This window comes from Mercenaria mercenaria, chromosome 1 (assembly GCF_021730395.1).
Source record: "Mercenaria mercenaria strain notata chromosome 1, MADL_Memer_1, whole genome shotgun sequence".
In the NCBI taxonomy this organism is placed as follows: domain Eukaryota; kingdom Metazoa; phylum Mollusca; class Bivalvia; order Venerida; family Veneridae; genus Mercenaria; species Mercenaria mercenaria.
This window is the reverse complement of record NC_069361.1, coordinates 41,785,699-41,813,223: the sequence shown is the minus strand read 5'-3', so window position 1 is coordinate 41,813,223 and position 27,525 is coordinate 41,785,699. Positions and strand designations below refer to the sequence as shown.

The following is a 27,525-nucleotide window of genomic DNA, read 5'->3' as shown; positions in this document are numbered from 1 at the left end:
TACAGTTAATGAAAGCAAACTTAAAACATTTCAAGTACTTACTCCACTCGTAATTGAGCAAAAGATGTTTTTGTTGTAGATTTTCCAAGTTCATTTCCATGTGATAATTACATGCATCCATGGTAAAATTCATCCATAGGTTTCTTCCAAGAATTTTTGATTCAACGCAACAGTCGAAACTTTCTCCAGTTTTTGTCCTTACACATGTGTCAAAGCCGTCTGGTAAATGGAAATATTTTTCATTAGCAAGTATTAGTATCACATCAAATAATGTCAAATGCAACCGTGTGCTTACTTAGAGGGCTGAGTGTGAAACATTTTAGAGGACCGTTGTTGTTCGTTATCTTTATACAGTTTCTCTATACAATTACAATAGTTTCGCGCTATGCACGTGACTTGCTATTTGTACAAAAACACCGACAGTCACATTGGAATCCAGCTGCTGTATATTATCAAATTAGAGGTAAAATATACGTAATTGTTGGGAAGTACAATATAAAGAGATGACGGCGCATAGAGTATTTAAGATGCAATTTATTCTTTTGTAGTGTTCGTTTGGATATGAATACATGAGCGAGTTAAAACTGAAAAAGGATAAACTGCAAATGATACGAATTATGTTTACAATGTATGTTATTGTCCATTTCTTTCATAATGTTTCAAGTTATCCAGCATTTGAAGCTAAAGTCAACTTAGGGCGCCTTTGTTTATTTTTTTTTAAAAACATCCTGACTACACGCGATTCCGTTTTTGAAAGTCGTGTAAAACGTTTCTGCTAGGACAATTGAATTTCAACGGCTGTATATGTCTTCATTGTAAGAAGGCTTTTCTTTAAGCCATTTTAAACAATGATTCACTAAATAAATGTGTCATACGCATAATGTCCTTGCAAGTGTGACTTATATTTATGCAATATCATTACAACGCTTTTGTGGAAGAAAAAATCAACTAATATGAAGTATTATAGTAAAAAGAGTTATCTACCTTCAGCCGTGTTAGTTCTCAATTTACATGGTTCTTTCAGAAGAAAATGTTCCAAGCCTAAATGTTGCATCAGTAAGTCTCTTTGTTTGTCAGTCATAGCGTAACCTGATGTCACAGCGTTGTTCGTTTCCCAAACAGCCAATGAGAAGCCTTGAAACATGGAATTTTACACAAATGAAATTTATTTTCGAAAAGAAAATACTAATGTTTATATGTGACTGACATGTGATAACCATTAAGTAATTCATTATGTTCATTTATTCATCAATAAAATCAAGACATCTACATACCAGGATTTTCAAAGGCTGATCCAAAGTCGCACTCTCGTTTAACAACAAGGCCTCGCAGGATTTCGATATCACGATTGCATTCAAATGCACTCTCCATACATATTTTAAGACGTAGATTTATCACATATTCGTTATTTGAGTTGTCGTCTATCATAAACCTGTGATTAGAAGTATTTATATTATGCTTCTGAGAAATGTGGAAATTATCTTAAATACTCCCAACTGCCAGGGATTTATAACAGCAATTGCTTTGATATGGAATTATTTATGTCTCACATGTCAAGTTACAACAACATTTACAACTATAGATATAGATAAAGGCAAGCCTTTTTAGTAAAATTACAGCATGTGCAGTGTACATAGTGTTCTTAATTGTAATGTACGATTATAACGAGCTATCAAATATTGAATTAAATTGATTTAAGGCATAAATGTCAGAAGACATGGATATCGATAAGTTAGCATTACAATTTAAATAAATTAGATATGCATTCATCTCCCTTGCTTAATTACTAATTAATGCTATGTAGAAACGGACTTACTCCATTCTTATAAAGCCATTCATACTCATTGTAAGATAGTGACCTGAAAAAAAATAGTATAAATGTAAACACAGGGTGTTTGCTTTTTAATGCGCGTTTATTGTAAATTTATCAATCCATAAATTTGATTTCTACACATGCATTTAATACAACTGAAATTTACTGAAGATACTACGATGGTTGTTCGAAAAGAGCTGCAACAAAAAATTAAAATTTTATGTTAGATAAAATATTCTCTTACTATTTTTGAGATTGCACGTATATTCATGACGAAATAGTCACTCAGAAGTTTGCATGAAATCTAAACGTGGGTATGTCTTCGTATGATGAAATACAAAAACAAGACCAGAAGCTTTTTGCTGATTTATTTCGATTTTAAACATTTCGTACACCCCTCGTATGTTAGGACATTCAAATGATTAAGATAAATGAACTTTGTATAAAGGCCACAGATGTACATTAACAAAGTCGAGTGGAAAAAACGTCTTTTTTGCCTACACTAAATCGATCATTATATGTATTGGTTCTTAGCGATACAATATGGAAAACAAATACAAGCGATGCAATATTATGTTATTAGCGATAAAACCATGCAAACATATACAATATGTGTTCATTATTATCGATACAATGAGCAAAATAGATACAAACTTTGCAAAATTATTTGGCTATTAGTGATAAAAATATGCAAAACATTAGTGATGAAAATATGCAAAACAGATACAAGCGATACAATATGTATTGGTTGTTATCGACAGATACTACTCCCGCGTGATAATTTTAACCACAGCATGCTTATATTATCATTTGATTGTGATGGTTGTCATGCATCGTTGAACTAAAAAAAGTTGTCAATGATAGAAATTAAGTACATACTGTTATGTAATACAAACATATTTTCTGTATTGAAATGTTTTAATGAAGAAAAATCATAATTATCAAACAGGTTATGGTTTATGCTATCGTGCGCCAATTATACAAGCTATAAATATCTACTGGATATTATCAATATAATATGCCAAACAAATATAAACAGATATACGATCAATTTCTGCCTGTGTATTGTTTTACAAAATGTTTTGTTAACTGAAGAATGAACAATTAATTCGTTTAAGTATAAAAAACATGTACGTTAAAAAGTATATAAAGGACATCTTACCAGTTACTGCCTCCTTCAGTGGTACTTCATAGACAAGCTTTTCTATCCCTACAGTAAGCTTGAGTTTGCATGGGTCAAACAGAAACTGGAACTTAAATGTCTTTTGGATCTCATCCACATAGAAACAACAGTCCAGGTTCGAGCAGGAAGTTTGCAAATTGCAAGATATGGACGCGTCTTCGTCAGTGATGTTTAGCAAGGTTATATTCTCTGCACATTCTGTTTCAGAAATTATTGTAATTAGTGTTCATATTAAGCGTTATGATAGCATATTAATTTCATGTTTATGCAATGAAATTAAATTAGAAGTACAATTAAAATGGATGTTTAACCATTTGTATTAAAATATACCTGTAATTGCATGATGTTTAGAGATAAAATGCTACATGTACGAAGATCAGTACATTGTAGTGTGAAAGACGCTACAAACCAGAATTCCAGCCATATGAATCATTATATGACTCCACTATGCATTCATTTTGTTGCAGGTACTGGCTTATTCCTAGATCTCGATGAAGTACTTTTCTTGCATACGTGGGCAATTCAGTGTAGTTAAGATTCCTTTCAGATGACCACTCCGTCAGTGAGAATTCTGCAACCAGCAAAAAGAAATTTATCTAAATTACTTATCTTCTGTTTTATAGAGAACCTAATATATTTTAATTATATTTTATTTTTTTTGTTGGATTTAACGTCGAACCGACACATGATAGGTCATATGGCGACTTTCCAGCTTTAATGGTAGAGGAAGACCCCAGGTGCCCCTCCGTGCATTATTTCATCACGAGCGGGTACCTGGGTAGAACCACCGACCTTCCGTAAGCCAGCTGGATAGCTTCCTCACATGAAGAATTCAACGCCCCGAGTGTTTATATTTTAATTGCAATATGAGCATTTGTTGTTTATATTAAGTAAAAAGGTGAAATATAATTCGAACGCAGATTAACACAATAATAATCACTAAAACCTCATATGCATACCACAGTTGTACAGAAAACAGAGCAACACTTGTACTGAACATCACAAGGGAGCGAACTCCTCTGAACAAGAGCCAATTTTTCTTGTTCAATAACAAAAACTTTACTTTGAAGAGCAACAACCTCTGTACAACAAACCATTTTAGTCTTTTTGTGGTTTCCATTTGAGAGCCATTGCACTGAACATGGCAGTTATATACAGTTGTCACGAAAACTGATTAAACATGTTTCGTTACCTTCATTTTTATAATTCTTGTTGATGGGACAGTCTTCTGATGAAAATTTGTCGTCGTTAAGAACTTCTAACACCACTGAACATGGACCACTCGATTCGTAACACTCGCTGATGTTAAGACTTATAATGTGAGATCGACTAATCACAAGATAGTCTATCATAAATCTGTAAATACAACGAGAAGCGAGTTATTTTTAACAAATCATTAATAGATGCGCAGAACCTGACACTAATTTAGAATACGGAAATGCATCCACATATAAATCATTCAAGCATAATATTACCGTCTTGTTCGTTTTGCACAGTTTGATTATAATATAATGCACACAGTTAATGTTAAAGTTCAGGTAGTTATATTATTTGAATGGATTGGATTCGTAATTCAAATCGATAAGTTCTTTCGTAATTTACGTTTACGATTTCGGAAATTTCGATATGATCAGGAAGTCAGGTGCTATATTATCATCCAGAGCGGTAAAAAGCCATATATAAGGTAACTGCCTACCGACTACCATTAAATTTCTAGTATTTTGACGGTAGAATACTAATCTCAAAAAGAGTTATATAAAATATCATATTCATTTATATAAACATTTAATATTGTTAGATTTTCTTACTTTATTTGCAAGGCAGAATAAAGAGACATCGTCATTTCTTTTCCTGTAATTATATAAGGTAGTGTGTATGCAATGTGTTCTGAGACTAATTATCCAATCTTTATACCGACAGCTTAACTAGAATGAATATAGTATAGACTAGTACTGTAAAGTATATTACATGACGTAATATCTATCAAAAATAATATTTTTTGCGATAGAAAATTATAGCTTTAAGCCTTTCTGTCTTTTCAAAACAACGACAAAATATTTTATCGTTTTAACACTTTTTAGATTTAAGTAAAGTACTGACACAAATAAAATAATAACGTGTTTTGAAAACGACTTATAGATTAAATGCTATTTATACAACGCAATTTGTTTTCTATGCTTACCATATTCAAAATCGTAGAGAGATACTGTCCTGCTGAAAGTCTCGATACTTAAGTTTACCAAATGATTACATCTATCATAGTCTAATTCATAGAAAATACGTCGCTGCAAAACGTCAGAATATACACAGCACGATATTCTCGCACAGTTTTTAGATAAACTGCATGATGATGGGAAGTCTGGAGTCACCCCACATTCTAAAATATATTTAAACTGGTTTTATCTTCTAACATTTAAAAACTGAAAATAAATCAATACACATTGATATACCTGTCTCTACGGCTACCTAGTTAATATACAACATTTATTACGTTAGTGAATTACTGAAGCATAAGCAATTGAAATCAAAGGCGTCAAGCATAAAGTGCTGATTTATTCATCGTTCAACATATTAAATAGTGAACATGCAATGATAAGATTTTCCCATAATTGCTCGTAAATTGGCATCATTTTCATAAAAGGTATCATTATCATTGTTGCAATTCAACGCAAAGATAATATTTTAGTAATGTGAATAATATTTTGAATAATACAATTTAATTAAAGACACGTTAGGCAAAGTTCAGTGTTGTTATATTTTCTGGTCCTTCGAGATCATTGATTTCAACTCATTTAGATTTGAAGATTGAATACTGCTTAAGCCGGTGCTAGGGGGCGTGGGCAGTGTTGCATTTTCCATTACTGCTCATGAACAGACTCAATCAAACCGAGTCTGCAATTTTCACTGTTTGCATTGTTCTCAGTGCTTCCGAGGGATCTACTTTCCAGATTTTATTTATATTTGCAAGAACATTTGTTTTCAATGATCTTAAAAGGCGACAAAATTCTATAAACACATTATTACCTTCCGAGTTGGTACCGTTGAGCTCAGAACACTCGGGCGTCCGGAGATACTGATATATACCCAAGTTGGTCATTAGTTCAATTTGTTCAACATCGTCAAGTCCTCCAAATTTTGAAATGTTTTTGTCTTCTTTCCATTGTTTAAGTGAAAACGCTGCAAGTATAATTGGAAGGAGACTGTACATTACATTTAAGTATGCACAAAAGTAAAACTAAAAGTGCATATATTTCAGATTTCCGTTGCTGCATTAAAACTTCTGGAAGAAACCATAGCATCAATTATTTAATTTTTAAAAAGAATCTTAATATAAACTTCCAAAAAACTAATCTAATCTATATATATCAGGAAAATATTGCTATATTTCTTCAGAAGACTTTGAAACTTAGTAACGAACAGTTTATGTTCATATGTTAGGGAAACTCATTACAATTTAATAAAGTTAATTTTACCTTTTTCATTCAAAATTGAAAACTCTGAAAACGCTTGAAACGGGCTACCGGAGGTAAACTGCCTCAATTATAAAGCTTTATTTTTTTAATGTGCGTTAAATACGAATTCCTCCGTGGTGTACATTGCCGTGTCAACGTTTCTGGCTCGATTCCGAATTTGGACAATATTTTATTCTTAATTTTTCAGTTTTTGAAATGTTTAGAATCAAGACCGCATGTTTTGATGTTCATAATATGACTAAACTTCAATTCGAAAAAAGGCCACTTTTAACAAAAATCTGGACTTCAGTCCCTGAAATAATCTGCCCAACACATTTTTTTCAATTTGAAATCTTAGCTTAATTGTTTAATCTACATACCGTCTTCTGTATAGTCTGGATTCCATTCACATATTGTTTGTGGTAAAATATCATTTTTAAGAATTTCCATTTCTACTTTGCAATTTTCCTGATCTAAACAAATGCTGAGATTTACATTTGCGACATATATCCGTTTTATCGGTAGACTTGTTATTGAATAGCTGAAATATAAAACTTTACATTCAAGTTTCATGCAAAATTATATATCAAATAAAGTACAGTAAATATGTACAGGATGTTAAAGCTTTTTTTACATTAAAATGGTACTAGTTATAATAATCATATTTCACTCGTGCAGAAGCAATCCTGTTTGCAGGCAGATTTTGTTATTGTCTAGCGGAAATGAAAAAATATACATTCAAGTTTCATTGAAAACTATATTTACTTATTAAAATAAAAAATAAGTACAAATACAATGCTTAACTAAGCAGAGGATATTAAAGTTATTTTTCATAAATATGGTTGTAGTTCATCCAATGGTATAAAAACGTATTACACTCGTGTAGTAGCCTAGAGTTAAATATAATTTTCTTTACATTAAATCAAAATAATAGCTTGACGAAAACTTATTGCAGTTCGTAAAGTCCTGAATGTTCTAAACATGCCTTCTTTTGCATCTCAATCTATTGACAACGACACCGATTCATTTTCAGTATAGTCAGTCTTACATAATGGGTGTCAGAACACCGAGTCTACTATTAATTTGCTGATTTGCGTTCTATGCTTCCAAAGGATCTTACAGAATATGAATGACAAATGGTACCAGTATAACATTAACCAAGAGTTTTACCCAACGCACATTGCCCGATATATAAATCGATTTCTACTATGATTATTTTCCCTAACCTGGCGGAACTGAATTTTATCTCCATACCGAATAAAACGTACCACGAGGTCATTTAGCTGTCGTAAAATGAAAATGTTCTGAAAAACTAGTATAAATACAGGCAATTATATGTTTCACTGCAATGAAACTACAGAAAATGCTATACAGCAGTGTAAAATAAATACCATAAAATACGCATATATCTGCAATATTTCTTAAAATATGTATTTCATCATAAAATTAACAATAAATGTGCATGTACTCTTTCAAATAGAATTAAATATGGTAATGTATTAGTGTTGGTATACAGAATAAAGTCAGCAACGTATCTTTTAACGGGTAGTCCAGGTAGTTGTTGAAAACACATTCTGCTCAAGTTACTTACTCGAGTCTGATCAAGCCATTTAGATAGAATTTATTCAAGACGCCCCATTCAAACTTTGTTAATAAAATCGTTTGCAAAATGCGTTCAATTCCAATGGCTAATGTCTGAGAGCAAGGGTCTAGTTTAAGCTGTACATGGAACGACCTCTGGAGTTCGTCAATATATGAGCAGCACTCAAACCCGGAGCAAGTGTCAACCATGAAACACCTTGTGTCGTCAGGTAAAGCTTGTACGCTGGCGTTGTTTCTACAGTCTGCAAGTACAATAAAAACAGACATTTCGTTTTCTCTGAATATGTATTCGAATGAAAAACATTTCACACTGAAACATACCGTGTGGTGTTAAAACTTTTCATAAGTTACGACCAATGTATTGGAATTAAATTTTACTATCTAAGCTTGATGTAGCCGTAAAATAAATGCAAACACCCATTCAAAATGCTTGATATTATTAACCCTTACCCGGCTAAATTTCTAAAATGGACTGGTCATTCATTCAATTTTGGCAGCATCACTTATAATTAAAAGGGGTGTTTACTAAAGATTTACTAACTGAATAACGAACAGTGCAGAGCATGACGTGCAGGCTGATCTTGGTCTGCACTGGTCGCAAAAGCAAATACACTTACCACCAGCAGGCTAAGTGTTAATCATTATAATTCATTTTTACACCTTTCAAAAGATGGAGGTCGCGCTTTACAGCTATACTATGCAAACATTTATTGTGAATTAGTTTATACCAAAGGCCGCACATACACAATCAATTGTAGGCTAGTGTTGAGTAAACTCAACATTCATGTTGAGTAAATTGCTTAACATTAAAGTTGAGTAAACTAAACATTCAAAAATTGATGATGCCTTCTTCAGGTTAAGAGACTTTGAATAGCTACAAACAAACAGATAAAACCAAGACACAAAGGTATTCCCTACCGGATGTCCAGCCTGATGTAGGTGAAGGTATATAAGGGAATGCTGAGGAATCACACATTCTGTGCTTAAGGTAAGGCTCAACACCAATCTTTGACAAATAAAATGCTACACCAGTTTCTGGAAGCTGATGTTGACCGTAATGCGATTGGTTTCGCCATTCTTCATAGTTAAAATCTGAAAAGTATGATCGTATAAAATTGCAATACATGTATATGTTGTTTACATATATCTGTAACGTAAAATTTCCAGACCACTGAAATTGAAACTTTAAAGTTACCAAAATATATTATTTTTGTCTATCAAATTTCATTACTTCGACTTTTAGCCTGGGAAAACACTTTAATTACTAACTCAAATTAAAATGTTTATACTTCAAGATTGCCGTTTTGATTTTATTTTGATACTATAGAGGTTATTAAAGGAGTAACCTTTGTCTAAAAATCCAGAGGACCAATCACATGGCAACGCTGTGAGATATGCATTCTTGAGTACTTGATATTCTGTATTACAGGTTTCATTTTCACCAAGGCAAATGCTTGCTTTAAGGTTTAAGCTGTAAATTTGTGACTTGATTGTCTCCGATATTGTCATCCTAGAGGGTGTAAGAAGTGTAAATATATAGAAAACTTAATATAATAGATATGCAATACCAAAATATAGATCCTCAAACAAGTGATTTGCTGACAATATATGTTTAAATTCTTTCAGATCTGTAATTTTCAGACAATATCAACTTTCTAATACATTTCAAAAGTCATTAATTTTCTGGCTATATGAAGAATATGATAATTTTCTTTTTTAATAGTTTCGAATATTACGCCATAAAAGTTTCAAAATTCAACTTACTCAAGTCTGATCACCCCAAATAGACTGAATGTTTGCAGTTCTCCTATAAATTATAATAGAGAACAAATATAACTTTTTAATAAATGTTTCAATATGAACGAGGAACATTTCAGCTGTAAAGACGGCATAACCTTTTAAGATAAAACAAAAGTTTCTATATAAAATGATAAATTTATCAAATACACTACATTTGTAATGTTATGCTTTTTGCAGGACATATCTTAGAATTTATATATAGATGAACATCCGCAACCCTGCCCTCCCCTGTAAAACAATCAGACTGATATAAGTGTAAAAAATTGTTCTTTTTTAAACTGCCATTGGTTTGTTTTGTTTCAATTTAAATCTGAAAAATACTTACCCCATGTCAAGTTTCTAAATGGTATAATGTACTTTAATTTTTCCAAAGCGACTACAACCTCCTCTTTACATGCATTGATTTGGACTTCGACGATAAAATTCACTGCGACCTCAGAGGAATCAAGGCAACAGCTAATTCCAGAGCAGAGTTCAGTCAGTGAACAGGAAGCCGAGCCGTAAAAGTGCAGAACTTCTACATCCATGGGACATAAGGAAGTGTCTGCAATATAATATTCAAATCATTTTGACTCTCACAAAATGTCCTTTTCACATATTTAAAAATCTTTTAATACAGTTATTCATATATCAATACAAACCAAAAAGAGAAAGGAGTATGATTAGTCCGTATAGGTGTCCATATCATATATCATACAAAATGAATACATTTCAACTGGTTATTTAGTCTATCCCTTCTCCACGAATTATTGTACCCCGCCCGCTTAGCTTACTAGGGAGAGCGTTGGTCTACGGATCGCGGCGTCGCCAGTTCGATCCCGTGGCGGGGCGTATATTTTCCGTAACAATTTGATAAAAGACAATGTGACTGAAATCATTCGTCCTCCACCTTTGATAATTCATGTGGGGAAGTGGGCAATTACTTGCGGAGAACAGGTTTGTACTGGTACAGAATCCAGGAACACTGGTTAGGTTAACTGCCCGCCATTACCTGACCGAAATACTGTTAAAAACGGAGTTAAACCCAAAATAAGCAAACAAACAAACGAAATATTGTTTCTTTTCTGCAACAAAAGAATCAATGATTCCAGAAAACCTCCATTTGGTTAGAAATAATTTAAAGTTTGATGGCTAACTTTTAATTATACTTTCTTATTACCTATTTCGGAGCCATCATGAACTGTGCATCTGTTGGGGTGCAAAAATGGAGAAATTGCGATGTCTTCAAGTAGTCGAACAGATTGGTAATCATCTATCACACTGACGTTGGTGACGTCTTTCCATTTATCCAACGAAAAATCTAAGGTAATAAAAATTTCGTATTTGATAAACCATGCTATGTATAATGTTAAGCACGTCGATATACAGGAAAAGTCTTACTTTCGAAACTTTTGGTAAATATGTTAGCATGAAATTTCATGTTTAGAGACAGTTTCACAAGCCAAGCTTTTCCAAAACAAACAATTACGGACTCTACAATAACTTCCTGGGACGTGTCAATGGTCTGTCACATACGGTACACGAATGATTTAGACATATTAATACAAATAATACCTTTCGTTATAAAACCAGAATTAACTTGACATGGTATACGCGGTACCAACAGATCATCAAGTACTTTGGTAGACGATGCTGCAAGTTTCCTGGCTTCAAAATGCACATCAACGTCGAGGTCCAAAATGTATTTGTTCGTGTATTCTAGATTTACCACCATAAATCTGAAATTAACCCGGATCATAACATATGGCTTTAGAACATTCTCACTAGTATTGACGTGCTCTTGTTTCGGGTCTAATTAAACTAGATGTCAAACAACAGATAAGAGCCACTAATTTATAATGTCAGCACTAGTACAGTTGTTAAATCTATGAACTGCACCTTCAAACTAGTAGCCATAATAATGATGTTAACACTCACCGCATAGATATTAGTCCGTCCATGTCAAATGAGATCCTTTTACCTGTAACAAGGCATATACATACGTTTTACCACCATTTAGCACTAGACAATTGAAATAAAGTGTTAAAGTGCTTCTTATTCTATATGCCAGGCTACAAACTATTATGACATTTTAACAAATACAATTAAACTGTCGCTTCTGTTTACCGACATTTTTACTAAAATACATGTTACGCTGACTAAAATAACTATGACCTAATCAGCAGAATGTTCTATATATTATATCAAAGAAACGTGTTACCAAATTCAAAGGCGGACAATTTTCTTTCCATAATCAGATTTTCAATGCTTGCTGATATCTGATAGTCACAGTCATCTACGTGCAGAGAAACACTGAAGCTTCGATTAAGATCACTGACAAAGAGACAGCAGTCGATTGTCAAACAAGTAAGACCCATGATGCACTCCATGTTGTTTGGTAAAATAGAAACGTTAGCATTCAAAGGACACACTGAAACAGAATAGAAATATAAAGATATCAAAGTACCGGAAATAAACATGATAACTATGCAATTTGTTAAAAGGTATTGGGCGGATATTAATTGAATTTCTAGAAAGGTTTTTGAAACAAGTATACCAGCTTTGAAATGAAAAAAAAATAGACTTTTTATATAAATGAATTGAAATTTTATTTTATTTTTTTCTATGTAAGAATATAGAATTATCATATGTAAATCCAGTGATAAAAAGCAAGCATTCCGTTAGCTTTTTATACATGTGTCAAGTCATTCATCTTAGAATTGAAAGGATATACGTAAGTCCTGTTATAATTGACCATTCGCTAAATATGCACGAGTGTTAAACAAATTTGTTACATTTACGTTTATCTTGAATGTATTACTAAATATTGTAGTGGGAATTTGCCCTTTCGAACTTCTTTCAAACATCATTTCAATGCAGTAGACAGGACCTGTTTGTACACTGCACACAGACAAAAATTAAGGACATAAATCCAATAGAAATAACCATTTTCCCCAAAACTGATCATGCGATAAAAATTTCCTGTTGTAGTAATCATAATTTTCTTGCTAAGAATACACTTAGTTATTTAGGAAACTATGTATAAAGCATTTTTATTTCAGTTTTATCAATTGCTCATTTTTTTACAGTGAATTGGTACATGTACTTCTAATGCCTTTGGCAAATCCTTGAATGCTTACGTAAGTACTTATTGATAGAATTGCTTATCATCGTATCTAAATAACCAGCTAATTCAAAATAATAAATAAAACAAACTTACAGTTTTTCCATCCGTGCAAAGGCCTGACGGAAGACAGTTTACACTCCTCGTCTTTGAGATACTGGCTTATTCCCAAATCACTCGCAAGTAAATCAAACAAGGTAGGCGAAAGTTGTTCACTTTTGCTAACGCCTTTGTCGCTTTTCCATGATGTAAGTGAAAAGTCTACATAACAACAAAACGGACACTGGTAAGTCAACAGACAAAATAGCAAGGATAAACATTTAAACTAAATGTTCTGCACTTAAACTGTAATAAGGATGTACAAATGTTCTGACTGATGTAGATATTGGGATTTCTGTCGCTGTAATATGTTGGATATTCACATATACCATGGAGAGAGTTGTTTTTCTTAAGTTTGCATTGATACGACAATGAAAGTATTCTGTCTGAAAATAAAGCATTGTCGTGAAATTATATATATTTTCTATTCACACAAACTTAGTACTTACCATCATCAGTGAATCCATTTAGCCAATCACATTTTACTTTAGGCAAAATTGTTTTTTGGAGGACAGGAATCGTATTGGCGCATTCCCCATCGCTTTCAAAACAAGCGCTGATATTCATATCCATGACATATTTACGACCTCCTTGGAAATTTTCGATCAAGTAGCTATAAGAAAAATTAATAAAGTTGCAAAGTATATCATATTGACAGCCCTACATAATGCCATATAATACTATTTGATAGATTACGTAAATAAAAGAAACAAATATTATGACTACATTTCAAACGCCAGAAAATTTACAATTTTTAAAGCTTTTCCTTTTGTTCTTGAAATTGTGAGGAAATATATTTGCTTTATTCAAGACTGCTCTGTAGTTTCATGGTTATTTGTTCTTCGAAAAGAAAAGCAGCTTCTGCTTATAAAACACTTTTAATAAATTGTAAAGTAAAAGCAGAATACTTACTCTATTCTATAGACGCCATACAAATAGAAACGATCCCAGGACCCTATTTAATTAAAAAACAAATCAAGTGTTTAACAGCCTCTGTTTGACAGAAGCTAGATTTACATGATTGATTGTAACATATTGTCACACATAATTCGAAACAAAACATATTCTACTTAAGAACCAATCTACAACCTTAGCTAGTACATGAAGTCATTGGAAATGAAATTTTAGTACTTTACTCAAGACTTACCAAACTGGTAGTTTCTTAAATCCTTCACTGTTTCCATTTGCTCTATTCCAACTGTCAGTTGTTTTTCGCATCCATCAACAGTGACATAGAATTGAACAGAAGTCTGAACAATGTCTAATTCGAGACAACATTGAACAGCTGTACACATGTTAGAAATATAACAGCCGATACCGGATGACAGCGGTTTTAGGGTTAATTTAGCTGGACAGTCTGAAAAAAAATATTATATAGTATTCAGCTTTAAAATAGTGAATAAGATAACTAGCTCTTGATTCTGAAAATTCTCAAGACTATCTATATCATAGAAATTATTGTCGTGCAAGTTGAGCACTGGGTAACTAAATACATGGTTTCATATTTTAGGGCCAGATATTAGTTGTCACAATATACATTATTTAGCGCAATCAATGAATTACTTGGCATTCGACCTCATACTGGGTTTGAAGGAGTATTATTTTAACTAACAAATTTTTACATCAAACCTGACACACACATTATAGGAAGGACAATGTTCACCTAAGCTTTAAATGGCACAATGTTACAAAATTATGATAATTAAGATATTTAGATACTTCTTTCACAGTATTCGTGGTCAATTTTACTTGTTGGCGACAGCTGTGCCCATATAGAAAATTTCAGGTGTGTTTGAACATCTGCTACAACTTGAAGGTCTTCTGATAGATATTTTATAATGATAAATATATTGCAAAATGGTGCATACAGTAGTTGATGTCTGGAAACAGAAATTTCTTCATTCAGATTATTCGGTTTTAGGCAATTTTGTGTAAAAGACGTCCCCATCTCAACACTGTCGAGAAAGCAAAATATCATATTAATTAAATCGCTGGCATAAACTATTAAATGTAATGACAATACCGGTATTCCAGCCATTAGCTGATGGAGAGTATGGCTGTTCAGAAAGATAGCAAGCATTGTCTTCAAGATAGGCTGCTAAACCAAGTGTTTCGAACAATTCTTTGCGTTGTACGTCCGTCACTTCTCCTTTCGTAATATGTCTGTCAGACATCCATTTAGTCACAGAAAATGCTGAAATAAATTGTATATATGTACCTCTTGTAATATACTGTTCATGATATATATGACGAGCATAATGATCAGGAGTAACATTTTCCATAATCTGTTCTGGGTTTTGCTCTCTCGAAAGTTCGAATCAACACCCGGTTTCAGAAAAAAATAAATATTTTAAACAGGCTTTAACTATTCCCTAGATACAATGTGTCCCTGTCTACTTACATTCATTTCTAAATCCCAAATCCCAAGAACATGGCAACTTCGGTAGTACAGTGCGATCAAATATAACATATGTGTTCTCACAACTTGAATTTATAAAGCAGATACTGAATTCAAGGTTCACTACAAACACTCCCCTAGTTGCAAGATCATCAATTCGGAACCTGGAAAAAACATCGTAATGGAAGAAATGTTTTATGAGCATTTGTAGCAATATTGTTTTTAAAACAAAATGGCTAGCATTTATCTTATTAAGTACAGAAAAAACTGAACGAAAAAAAATCACCTTTAACATCTAACTATAAGCAGAATGTAGTAAATTGCAATCGGATAGTTTTCATACTGATTTTAGTTTAAATCAGCTGTACTTACCTCAGCTTGAACACATCCTTCAGGTTAACTTCATCGTCATTTCCTTAAATATAATAGTGTTAACTCTATCAAAAACTACAGACCTTTAGTTTTGTTTATTCCTTACAAAACGTATATATTACATTAACTTGTGCATAATCATCTCTGGTACTAGTACTTTGAAGTTAAGTTTAAACAGAGCATGTCTTAAATCTCGATAGAAGTACATGTAAGTTTATGGTCCAACATATATCTAAGCTGCTATAACATTCGTATATAAATATCAATACATAACATTTGCATACCAAATTCATAGTCAAACAGTCCGACTGAAAATTTGAACTGTTCAATTCCGACATCCAACAAAGCATCACAGGCGTGTAGTCGAAGGTATGCGTGGATATTTCGGTTGATAAGCGGTACATAGACGCATAAATCAACAGCTGTGCAATAATCCGGGATATAGCAAGACATATCATCATAAACTGAACTGTGTATTTGGAGCGGGCAATCTTAAAGATAAAGAATATTGCGTTAAGTTACGTTGGGACAGAAACATGCACTGTTATAATTATTGTGTCTAATATCTTAGAATATTCTTTCTTAAGTTATTGCATTCATATGCAAATATAATATCTACATGTATGTAGTAGAAACTAGAAATACATTCTGCATGCCCAAGGGCAGAATGTCGAGCCCGCCAGCTGTCTATAAAAGTAACATTTATTATATTATTTGGTGGTGTCAGAACTGACTTATACTAACACCTGTATTTCAATATGTAATTTTTTTAGATTTTAATTATATAACTCCTTACCAGGTAGAGATAGGTCAAAATACACCAAAAATTTGGATGTAACATGCATGTTGTACCACAGAAAAGTGGTCTCAATTTTTCCCCTCGGACAGTGATAAGAAATTGACAATATATGGAATTTATAGTAACAACAAAGGGAAGTAATTCTAAAAACAAGATTGCCTATTGTGTTGAACGTATGTGCCAAGTTACATCAAATTCCCCTCATTCATGAAGAAGACATGCTCCAGACAATGTCATTCTTGTATCTGATCTTTGGCCTCTATGTGTGACCTTGACTCTTGACCTAGGGACCTTGTTCTTGCGCATAACACTCCGTCCCATAAAGGTCAACATTCATGCCAAGTAACATAAAAATCCCGCTATGCATGAAAAAAAAATGCTCTGGACAAGATTCAATTTGACCTTTGACCTCCAACTGTGACCTTGACCTCTGAGATAGAAAGATAGGGTTTGCGCAAGACACTCCTTCTCATTGAGGTAAACATTCATGCCAAATATAAACAAATGTGGTCAATGCATGTCAAAGTTATGGTCCGGAAAATCTTCAATTTCACCTTTGACCTCCAACTGTGACCTTGACCTTTGAGATAGGAACATGTCAAATTTATGGTCCGGAAAATCGGACGGATGTACGCACGCACGGATGGACGAACGGACGGACACACGCACATACACCAAAAGTGACGACTATATCGAGCTCACCGCAAGCGGGTTCGACAAAACTGTAACACTCTCTGAAACAACATGTTGTCTTACACAGTGCGTATTAGTGATACCACTCTGTGCATTATTCCAGACATTAGCGGGAACCTAATGACTTCTATTAAGCATTAAGCTTAGATTGTTGTACTTCAGCTTAAGACAGAATATACTTGTTCATTGTACATAGGCGAAATATTTTCTCAACGTTTATATTTTTCTTAAGCTTAGTAGCTTACCTGATGAACAATCGGAAGAATTCGATAGATACGGTGCCTGGTTTCTGTTACATTCAACATCGCTAAGATACATTGACAGTCCAATATCATTTTCTAGTGCTGCAGCTATATAAGAGGGTAACTGTTTCATCTCCACGAATCCTCGCTTTGAATACCAATCACTTAGTGTGAAATCTGAAACAGGACTACATCTGTCAGTCATAAAACATAAGTTTGGTGCATTGTTTGGAATTTGATAAAATGATCTTTTAGTATGTGCGCGAAGAAATTATCCACTCAGGATTTTCCCTCATATATATCCGTTTATTGTAAAAGTCTCTTTAAAACAATGATATTGTATAAGAGTTGAAATTACCTACATATTTTTCATTATATATGCCAGTACGCATCCGTGGTTTCAACATTCAGACCATTGTTGTATCAACTAAATCTAGATGTAAAGGTTCATTAATCAAACATGTAAATCCTTTAACAGCAATTTGATTGAATTTATCAAACAAAACACTTTTAATTATAAGCAAAAAAGGGCCTATTACATGTGTTTTATACAGATACGCATATGCATATATAGAACAAATTAAAATCTCAAACACTGAAATATTTACAATTTCACGAGTATTTACTTTGTATTAAATTCGCATCTTCCCAGTCACAGATCTTTTTCGGCAATACAGTAGATTTGAAAATTTGACTTTCTATATGGCATGGTGTTGAAGAATCGAAACATATGCTGAGTTTCAGGTCGACGATATAGATCCCTGACCAAGTCAGATCCTTGATAGAATAACTGGAATATGTAGAAATGATATACATACATTCATTTAATATGAGCAATAGCCTGGAAAGACAGTCTGACAATTCTTATCTTTCATTTTCTATCGTTAATATCCAAAACTGAACTTTGGCCACATACCTTTATAGCAAGCGGTGGTTTTCTTGCATAGACAACGAATAAATTATCATTGACCTCAAAATGGCTTGCGTAAACAATTCTAAGATTCCAATGATAAAATGTCACTTTTTGAAAAATGTGATATATGGTCCATTACATGGTTATTTAAGTTTTGCAAATATCGATACTGTCCTATAAATAATATTGACATATTTGAATCTTTTCAATCTTGTATGACTTACTCCAAGCAGATCACTCCATATAAACAGAAACGTGACTGAGATCCTGAAAACATACAACGATAAATGTGTCCACATGTGTTAAGGACGATGATGATGATTATGATGATGATGGAGAAATAATAAGCAAGTTTAATTTTGAGATTATTTACTTTTAGTAGATTAAAGTATAAGTAATAATTAATTTCGCTATTTACCACCTTCCAAACTATGTAGGAGCATTAGCAAACCCCATAATTTGTTTTCGTGACCATTTATTTTTTTCGGTCTTTAGGTTTTGCCTAACCCGACAAGAAAATCTACTGAACCTCCTAAGAAATATAAGGGTTCACCATGTGATTACATTTAAAGCAAAGAAAATAAAGAATATATTAGACAACACGTTACGTCTGACCTTCGGTAACAATACTATTAGAAAATAAATACGCACCAGATATGTAGTCTTCTAAAGGTAAATCAAATGTCAGTCTTTCAATGCCAATTTCCAACATATTTGTACACGGATTAAGATTAAATTTTACGTTGAACGATTTTTCCAACAAATACACATCAATGCAACAGTCCACAGCTGAACAAGATTCTTGCAGGGCACATGTCAGTATATTTTGAAGAGGACTCACGTTTACCCCAAGAGAGCAACCTAAATATTCGAAAAAGGAGTGTTCAATAAGAAGTATATGATTAGAAACGTAAGTTTATTCCGGCTATGTATTCATAGGTTAAACAATGTTTATATCAAATGAATTGCTCATACTGGACTTTTATAAGCAGAAAATCCAAAACAAATCTACCTTCATATATCTGCAATACAAAAATCACTGAATCAAAAAGGAAGCATAAAAGTATACTAAATATAAGTGTAAACATACTCCTTTTCCATCCATATGCTGATGGAGTATATGTTGGTGATTTCCTTTCACATTGTGTCTCATTTAGGTATCCAACAATACCGAGAACTTCGAGAAGTTCTGCCGTGACGTCATCCCCTAGGTAACTTTTCAGTGGATACCCCTTGGTCGTAAGCCAGGAAGAGAGAGAGAAATCTGGAGTATCACAAAAATAATGTGAACAAGCAATATATCATTTACTCATGATATAAACCGACATGAAAATCTTCCGAACATTCCCAGAATTATCTTGGTTCACCATTTGAACAAATTTGATTCAATAAAAGTGCTCCTAGATAGATGTTTTGAGCAGAAGTTACACAATCATAACACATAGGTGCAAAATGTATCAGAAGCCAGTGTCTAATATGTCAGTAAACGATATTAGAAGAAATGAGGTACATTTGAGCCGTGCCATGAGAAAACCAACATAGTGATTGTGCGACCGCGCAGTCTGGTCAGGATCCATGCTGTTCGCTAACAGTTTCTCCAATTCCAATAGGCTTTAAAAGCGAACAGCATGGAGCCTGACCAGACTGCGCGGATGCGCAGGCTGGTCTGGATCCATGCTGGTCGCAAACCCACTATGTTGGTTTTCCCATGGCACGGCTCATTTGTTTTGTGTCGTCTTAACCGATCAGTATATCTATTGTTTTCAGTGAGTACTTAGCACAATCTCCACGATCTATACGAACTTACTTTGAACAACAAACCCTGGATCCAAGTCACATGGGGTTTTCGTCAGCAGAGTGTTGTTTAAAACAGATACAATAGTTTCGCATTGGTCCCTGGACTCAAGACAAACAGCCATTTGTACATTTAAAATATACTTTCCACCAATATGCAGATCATCAACGGAATATCTACAAAGAGAGGTATGTTAACATATTTAAATATTATATTATTATTGTCCAGCTCATTTCCTTAACACAACAAGCAAAAGTGGTAGTTGATTTCACTACAATTTCAAAAAACAATTGATTCTTTGTGATAACAACATCTATCCTCAACCAAAGGATGAACTTATATAATGTCCTAGATGTACACTACTAAAGTTGTAAAGATAGCAATTTTACTATTTAAACATGGTATTCTCATTATCTTATTAAATCCAAAACCAGTATTACCTCATTCGAATTACGCCAAACAAGTCAAAGTCCTTCTCTAAACCTGAAAATATGATAATTAGTGATATGAAGATGTAAACACACTTGACGTAGTACACATTTAGCGTCTCTTCCAGCTTAACATGTATGTAAAAACTATTTTAAAACTAGTGTATATCATAGGAAATAGATGTGACGAAGAAAAAACTAAATGCAATGTTCTATTTAGTACACAAATTCAAACATAATATCAAAGACAAATACAGTAAAATAGGAACTAATATCCAACAGGTAGTCACGTTCCAGGAACACAATTCAATTTTCTTTGTCATAAAGTAGGAGTTCGGTTTGATTGAAAAGATGGGAAGACAAAGATGATTAAAACAAATCATTTAATTCACGATACTATATAAGATATCCCACAATTATGTTATATGTATTATACTTTTATAATGTACCAAATTTATATAGTGCTATTTTCATGATAAACATGTCTAAAAGCATTTTAATACAAAAGAAGCCCTACAATGCGCCTCTACTGGTAGAGACAAAGAAAGATGAGACCATATGGACAGCGCAAGAGACGTCATTGAACAGAGTGAGAGAAAGAGAAAGAAATCCATTATATAAGAACTTTCGTCTCTTTCTGAATACACAATTTGGCTCCTTAGCGCTCCCGATATACGCGAAGCCATCACTCTGGGATGACCTTGTAATGGCCTTTTAATTAGGCTGGAAAAATTTAGGAGCATCTCAGAAATTGCCGTTGCTTGACTGGGAGTCCAACCCAGACCTCTGTATTTAAAGACATGCGTGTGCCGACCAGACCACCGGACCATCTACTCATTATATGATTGGTTGTGTAAGAATGATTTTACAAATAACTTATACTGTTAAGCATTAAAGATAAAGCAAAACGTACCCCATTCATACACAAGCAGTGGTATTTCGAAGGTAACCTTTTCTATAACCGCTGTCAGTACCATCTTACATTGATCCACTTTCAGACTCACAGCAAAAATACGCTGAAGCAGTTTAGACTTCAAACAACAGTCAATAGCATTGCATGTCTTGCTGATAGTGCAGAAAACGTTATCTGGCAGATCTGGTAGATCAATATTTAGTGAACAGTCTGAAACGTGGATCGTATTTTAATCATCATCAGAAAAAATTCAGTAGAACAAACTACATATAATTTGGAATTGATAGTTCTCACGAGTTTTCAGATTGTGGAGCAAAGACTATGGATTCAGTATAAGCTTTTTTCTCCCTTTCCTTTTCTCTGTGCACATACTAAATGGACTTTTTTTGTAAAAAGAAAACAAATACCAAAGTCCAATTTAGAGAATAAACGTTAACATATTTTTGTGTTTTAAGTTATGGCATGCAAACATAAGAAAAAAAAAACAGTTGTTAAAAATACCTCTTTTCCAACTTGTTGAGTTTTTTGGTATATTACAAGCATCTCCTTTTAGGTAGGTTGATAATCCGAGTTCCTCATACAGCATGGACAGTTGTAATGCTCCAATATTTCCCGCTACGAGTCCTTTGTTTTTCAGCCAGTTCTGCATCGAGAAATCTACAATAGACGTCAGAATTGTACGTTGCTTCACTCCATTTCCCAGCAACATTAAATTTGTATCATTATGAATGTCTTTAAGTAACCAGAGTTTGCACTCACATATGCCATATACCAGTAGTCACAGTCACAAGAACTGAATGTATGAGTATAAAACATGTGTATATATGTCCAATGACAAATGATTTTTCATTATTTTAACATAACTCATTTTATTTACACATTCACAAAACGTAACATTACTACCTGTAATTTTGTATCCGGTACTCATATCACAGACAGGTTTTCGAAGTTTTGTATTTTTCAAGATCTTTATATTTTCCATACAGGTTTGCTTTGCAGAAAAACAAACATCGATCTCCAATGTCATTAGAAGAACGCCCTCATTTCTCAGGTCTTCTATAACAAATCTGTAATAAAATTGCAATTTAAAGCCAATGCTCATTAAACTCATTACCAGATAATACTTCATTTTAGGTTATGCATGTGTGTTCAAAATTTGTGCTTTATTTCATACAATTACAGTACATAATATTATAGGTTCAACAAATCAAAGTGCAAGACCGATTTATTTAAATAAATGCTCATATATACCGAAGTCTGAAAACCCCTTGTAAGCTGACACTTTTCTCTGTTCCAAATTCAAAGTCATTCAAATCAAGGGTGTATTTCATCTTCTCTATACCAATTTCAAGACGACCTAAGCACGTATGTAGGAAGATGTATGTTCTGATATGTCTGCGAACGAGATTTACTTCTGTGCAGCATTCTATGCCGGTACAAAACGTCGGCACTCGGCACTTTGTAGAATCCGGAAGTTGAGGTAAATCAACATCATACGGACATTCTGAAACGTCGTATTATAAATAATATCAAAAGTGAATTTTAGGCACAAAGTTTTGTTGCGAAATTACATGTTGAATCATTTTCAACAATTCCTAATGAAGTTAAGTCTAATGCATTCGTAAAATGGATTTACTGAACTTATTTGAATGGTTCAATATCAAAACGTGATAGTAGGTTTGATAAATAATGAAAAAATTTCCCGCTTTATTCACCAAAGTCGGCTAAACAATAAAATATGTACTTTGACTATACTTTTCATTCCGAGAAATGCGCTTTAAGCACTGAAAATGCACAATTCGTTATATCTAACATACAAATATACATCATAGTTTATATATATTTCAATTAAGAAGAGATGGGGATTGTTTCATTAAGCTAAGATATTAGAGAAGAAAGCATTGATATATTACCATTCGCCCAGCCTGCTTCAGAAATGTTAAATGTGTTGTTGTTAAACAAACAAGGTTTCCCAATGTATGGTGACAGATTGAGATCGTTGTATAGTATATGAGTGTACTTTTCTGTCAAATCTGTGCCAGGGGAGAGTCCTTGTGTTCTATACCAAACGTTCATATCAAAATCTGTGGAATGTATTGAAGCATTATTAAGCAATACACTGTAGATTTAATATAAACACTTAAAAAGTTCTCAAAACAATTGAATTTTGATATAACAACGTACCGTTGTAAGCATGTAGGTATCATAAGACAGCAACTTTGCATTAGGGCAACATACCTGGATCAGCAAAATCAGCATTCCAGTCACAGTTGAGTTTTGGAAGTACCGCGTTTTCAAGAACTTGAACATTGGTTTGACATGATGCATGTGCTTCCAGACACACACTAATGTTCAAATTGACAACGTATTTCCCTTCTCCACCAAGGTTATATACGGATACGCTTAAATGAAAACAAAGAATGTCATAAATACAATGCAAAATCAAAATTGCATGTTACAGCTCATGAAAATGCAATTGTGTTAAGGTCACTATTACAACTCATCACCAATACAACTGATTAATTTTTCAAAAAGCAAAATTGCATTGAATTCAGCCAATTAACAATTATGTTGGTTTTGAAACAGAGAAGTCTTGACAGCGATTAACACATTCTCTTGTAACAAAGAGGGATGTTATACCTCATGCGGATAACACCAAACAACCATGTATGTTCTGTTTGTCCCCATGTGTAATTAAAAAGCTGTTTGCTATGTTGATACTTTTCAACAGCAAAGGTTATTTGATGTGCACAGGAGTCAATGTTCACTTGTGTTTTAAATGTTCTGTTCAATATTTCTACTCCAACATAACATTCGACAGCAGTACAGCTTTGGCCAATAACACATTGCATATTGTATGGCAAGTTATTCATTCCGGTGCTGACACTTCTAGGGCAATCTAAATCAGTAAAAAACAATGTTAGATGTAATGTATTCATTTAACAATTTCAAAAATTCATGTCAAAAATGATACACATACTGAGTAATCAGATTACTTAGTAAAGCTATTTCAGGCCCTCATAAGTATAACTTTGTTGCTCTGTGCAAAAATATATCCATGTTAGCACATAGTAGTGATGTTGGCGAACAAATAGTATTAGAGCTAATAGCGTTTGTAAATTGTGCGTTTGTAACTTGTAAAAAGGTCAAATATTCCACCATGTATAACCGATCAGTATTTTTATGTAAAACTTGTGATCATAATAGTTTACGTATAATATGTAGCTTTATATTTACCAAAAGTCCATGACATATTTCTGGATAGATCCTTTATATAGTAATCTTTCATTAAAAACGGAGAAAGGTTCAGTTCCTCTAACAATTTTGATGCATAGTACTGATTTAATGGAATGCCCTGTATAAGACCTTCATGCGATATCCATCGTTGCAAAGAGAAATCTAAAAGTGATAAATGGAAAACAAGAAAGTATAACTTTAGAAAGCGTGTATAACATTACATAATTATGAAAAAAGGCATTAATGAAATTTATGTTGAACGAATGATAAAAAAACCCTATTGCTGACCGAGTAAACTTTACATCTGCACAGGACACATATAAATTCTGACCATTACTGTTCTGCTACTACTATTCCAAACTGGCTTGACTGAAACACCGATTACTTGTCCTTTATATCGAAATTTGCATTCAGTTAAATACATTTGAGTCACTGATATCATATTACCCTGTTTCGCAACGGATTGTAATTACATATTTATTCTTGATAGTTCTGTTATAATTCACAGAAATAAAAACAATAATTACATTTGTATCAATATGGAAGCGATTAAAAGAATCACTAATAAAGTATGGTTTAGAAAGTTACCCTTTAAGACAAAATTTTTATTCCATTCACACAATTCTTTTGGAAAGAGCAATTCATCAAGTACAGTTGTCTGTAATGCACAGGACGATGTCGACTCGAAACAAACACTTATTGATGTGCTCGACAGAATCTTCTTTTCATTTGGGAGATCAGTAAAGGAAAAGCTGAAGAAATCATTGTCACAAATCATTTAGAATAGTTACGTCAAAGTTATTGTAAAGGTATTTTCGACAAACTATTAGAGAAAGTTTATAGTTACAATTTTAAAGAATACTTATATGTGTAATTAAATTATACAAATAATTTAATGATGCAATTTATTTAATTTCCAGTGGAAATTTTACTGAGCTAGTAACTATTCAGTACTCACTCTAAACGAACAATGCCACCAAAGTTCAATCTTTTTGGCTTTCCTGTTTAAAGCAGAGCAGATGTATTAATTAAATCCTAAAGACACATAGCACTTATATAGAACACCATTAAGCCTTGTAACAACGCTTTACGTTATTTAGCTACAGCTACTGAAACTTTAATCTACTTGTTCTGATTTGGATAACAAATGTTGCTTTTTGTTTTGAATGTTTATTTTGATATAATTGTGTTACAGGACAGTAAACTGTAGAATTAAGTCAATGTTAATGACCTATATGCAGCCTTATAGCCACTTCTTGTCACTAGACATTATAATAGAGATACACAACAGCAAAAAAGAAATTTTGATATTTCGACAGTATGGACGGTCTAGGGCATTATTCAGCCTATATAGTGTAAAAAGGAAATAGCATGTACCCCAATAGAAGTCGAAGAAAGATCGTTTCAGCTGTAATTTTTCAACGCTGACTTCCACGGTTGATTCGCAGACATTAATGTCGTACTCAAATTGAACATTTCTGTTGATAGCTTCCACTGATACACAACATTCTAGCTTAGAACATGTGCTGTCTAACGTGCATGATAGGATTTGTGGCAAAATCTTGGTGTTTATGTATGGACAATCTGATAAACAACAAAATATACGTGTAAAGTAATAAAAAGCAGTACTGACTGACTTACATTATATTTCGAATAGCATTACTGATACTTGGATTTCCAGCATAACCTAAAAACTGGGGTCAGGTAATATAAACAATTAATTATAATATGACAGACAAAACTTTTAATCTAATTTCAATATTGTTGTCTTTCAAGTAACACAAGTTCCAGGGTTCTAAATATGTATCTAACCTACAATATGTGAATGTGCTTAACTCAAATTGTTCAGCAATATTATTCTAAATAGCCGAAATGTCTCGTTATAATGTTTAAAAACGTACTGTTTATCCATCCAGCATTGTGCTTTGTGTGGTTTAGCTCACATTGGATTTCATTTAAGTACGTTAAAAGGCCTAAGTCGTCAAGCAATATATCAGATAATGGACTTTCCAGTGGCAAGTCTGTTGGTAGGTTATTGTGTAGTTTCCATTCAAGTAGTGAAAATTCTGAAAATTGACACACAGGTATATGAATATACATTATAAATACCATCAGTTTATCCTTTCATGGAAACGCCAATGTAATAAGTCTTAGCACTTTGTTTATTCTATCAATAATAGCCTATAATTGTTTGCGCTGTTGCCGGTCGTACATCGTTATAAGATTTGCAAATATAGTACTATTTTTCATTCCAGTTGCAATGATTTGCATTGGCCATACAATTTTGAATTGATAATGTAGCATATAAGTGGAACTAATGACATTACAAACCAAAATATGTACGGTTAGATTGAACATAAACTGAAACTGAATAACTTGATATACAATGTCGTTGTAATAATAATAATAATAATAATAATAATAATAATGATGATGATGATAATAACGCTATTTGTAAAAGGTCATGACCGCACCATGCCCCCCCCCCCCGCCCTCGACCCACCCTGAGGCCATTTTTCCCCGATTGCCGAATATCAGTGCTTTAAGCCTTACATGGTACGATACATGAAATTTCTATCATCAGTTCAACATCTGCGAATCTCAGTCAAAACAAAACTATTACAGAATACAGAATTTGCTCGTTTAATTTCTTCGTAAGTTATATTCTTCCTATGATACATAC

General features: G+C 33.2%; 1 protein-coding gene across 1 annotated transcript in view; it reads right to left on the bottom strand.

Moving 5' to 3' along the window:
- LOC123541000 (uncharacterized) overlaps window positions 1-27,525 on the bottom strand; it is a 101,962-nt gene that overhangs the window by 57,818 nt on the left and 16,619 nt on the right. The window contains exons 22-68 of the mRNA XM_053545015.1: window positions 26,744-26,908; window positions 26,220-26,426; window positions 25,801-25,843; window positions 25,431-25,594; window positions 24,843-25,004; window positions 24,246-24,504; window positions 23,844-24,007; window positions 23,519-23,689; window positions 22,857-23,109; window positions 22,509-22,672; window positions 22,107-22,262; window positions 21,606-21,815; window positions 20,705-20,747; window positions 20,277-20,440; window positions 19,560-19,733; window positions 19,121-19,330; window positions 18,694-18,736; window positions 18,183-18,346; window positions 17,560-17,733; window positions 16,107-16,313; window positions 15,823-15,865; window positions 15,454-15,614; window positions 15,076-15,246; window positions 14,200-14,409; window positions 13,965-14,007; window positions 13,502-13,665; window positions 13,050-13,214; window positions 12,051-12,260; window positions 11,768-11,810; window positions 11,405-11,568; window positions 11,010-11,150; window positions 10,176-10,394; window positions 9,815-9,857; window positions 9,397-9,560; window positions 8,969-9,142; window positions 8,040-8,292; window positions 6,829-6,989; window positions 6,021-6,173; window positions 5,179-5,373; window positions 4,805-4,847; window positions 4,189-4,352; window positions 3,406-3,567; window positions 2,976-3,194; window positions 1,817-1,859; window positions 1,275-1,432; window positions 985-1,134; window positions 43-219 (exon numbers count right to left, since the gene is read on the bottom strand). Of these exons, the coding sequence (XP_053400990.1) occupies window positions 43-219; window positions 985-1,134; window positions 1,275-1,432; window positions 1,817-1,859; window positions 2,976-3,194; window positions 3,406-3,567; window positions 4,189-4,352; window positions 4,805-4,847; window positions 5,179-5,373; window positions 6,021-6,173; window positions 6,829-6,989; window positions 8,040-8,292; window positions 8,969-9,142; window positions 9,397-9,560; window positions 9,815-9,857; window positions 10,176-10,394; window positions 11,010-11,150; window positions 11,405-11,568; window positions 11,768-11,810; window positions 12,051-12,260; window positions 13,050-13,214; window positions 13,502-13,665; window positions 13,965-14,007; window positions 14,200-14,409; window positions 15,076-15,246; window positions 15,454-15,614; window positions 15,823-15,865; window positions 16,107-16,313; window positions 17,560-17,733; window positions 18,183-18,346; window positions 18,694-18,736; window positions 19,121-19,330; window positions 19,560-19,733; window positions 20,277-20,440; window positions 20,705-20,747; window positions 21,606-21,815; window positions 22,107-22,262; window positions 22,509-22,672; window positions 22,857-23,109; window positions 23,519-23,689; window positions 23,844-24,007; window positions 24,246-24,504; window positions 24,843-25,004; window positions 25,431-25,594; window positions 25,801-25,843; window positions 26,220-26,426; window positions 26,744-26,908 (7,290 nt within the window). The remainder of the gene's footprint in view (window positions 1-42; window positions 220-984; window positions 1,135-1,274; window positions 1,433-1,816; window positions 1,860-2,975; window positions 3,195-3,405; window positions 3,568-4,188; window positions 4,353-4,804; window positions 4,848-5,178; window positions 5,374-6,020; window positions 6,174-6,828; window positions 6,990-8,039; window positions 8,293-8,968; window positions 9,143-9,396; window positions 9,561-9,814; window positions 9,858-10,175; window positions 10,395-11,009; window positions 11,151-11,404; window positions 11,569-11,767; window positions 11,811-12,050; window positions 12,261-13,049; window positions 13,215-13,501; window positions 13,666-13,964; window positions 14,008-14,199; window positions 14,410-15,075; window positions 15,247-15,453; window positions 15,615-15,822; window positions 15,866-16,106; window positions 16,314-17,559; window positions 17,734-18,182; window positions 18,347-18,693; window positions 18,737-19,120; window positions 19,331-19,559; window positions 19,734-20,276; window positions 20,441-20,704; window positions 20,748-21,605; window positions 21,816-22,106; window positions 22,263-22,508; window positions 22,673-22,856; window positions 23,110-23,518; window positions 23,690-23,843; window positions 24,008-24,245; window positions 24,505-24,842; window positions 25,005-25,430; window positions 25,595-25,800; window positions 25,844-26,219; window positions 26,427-26,743; window positions 26,909-27,525) is intronic.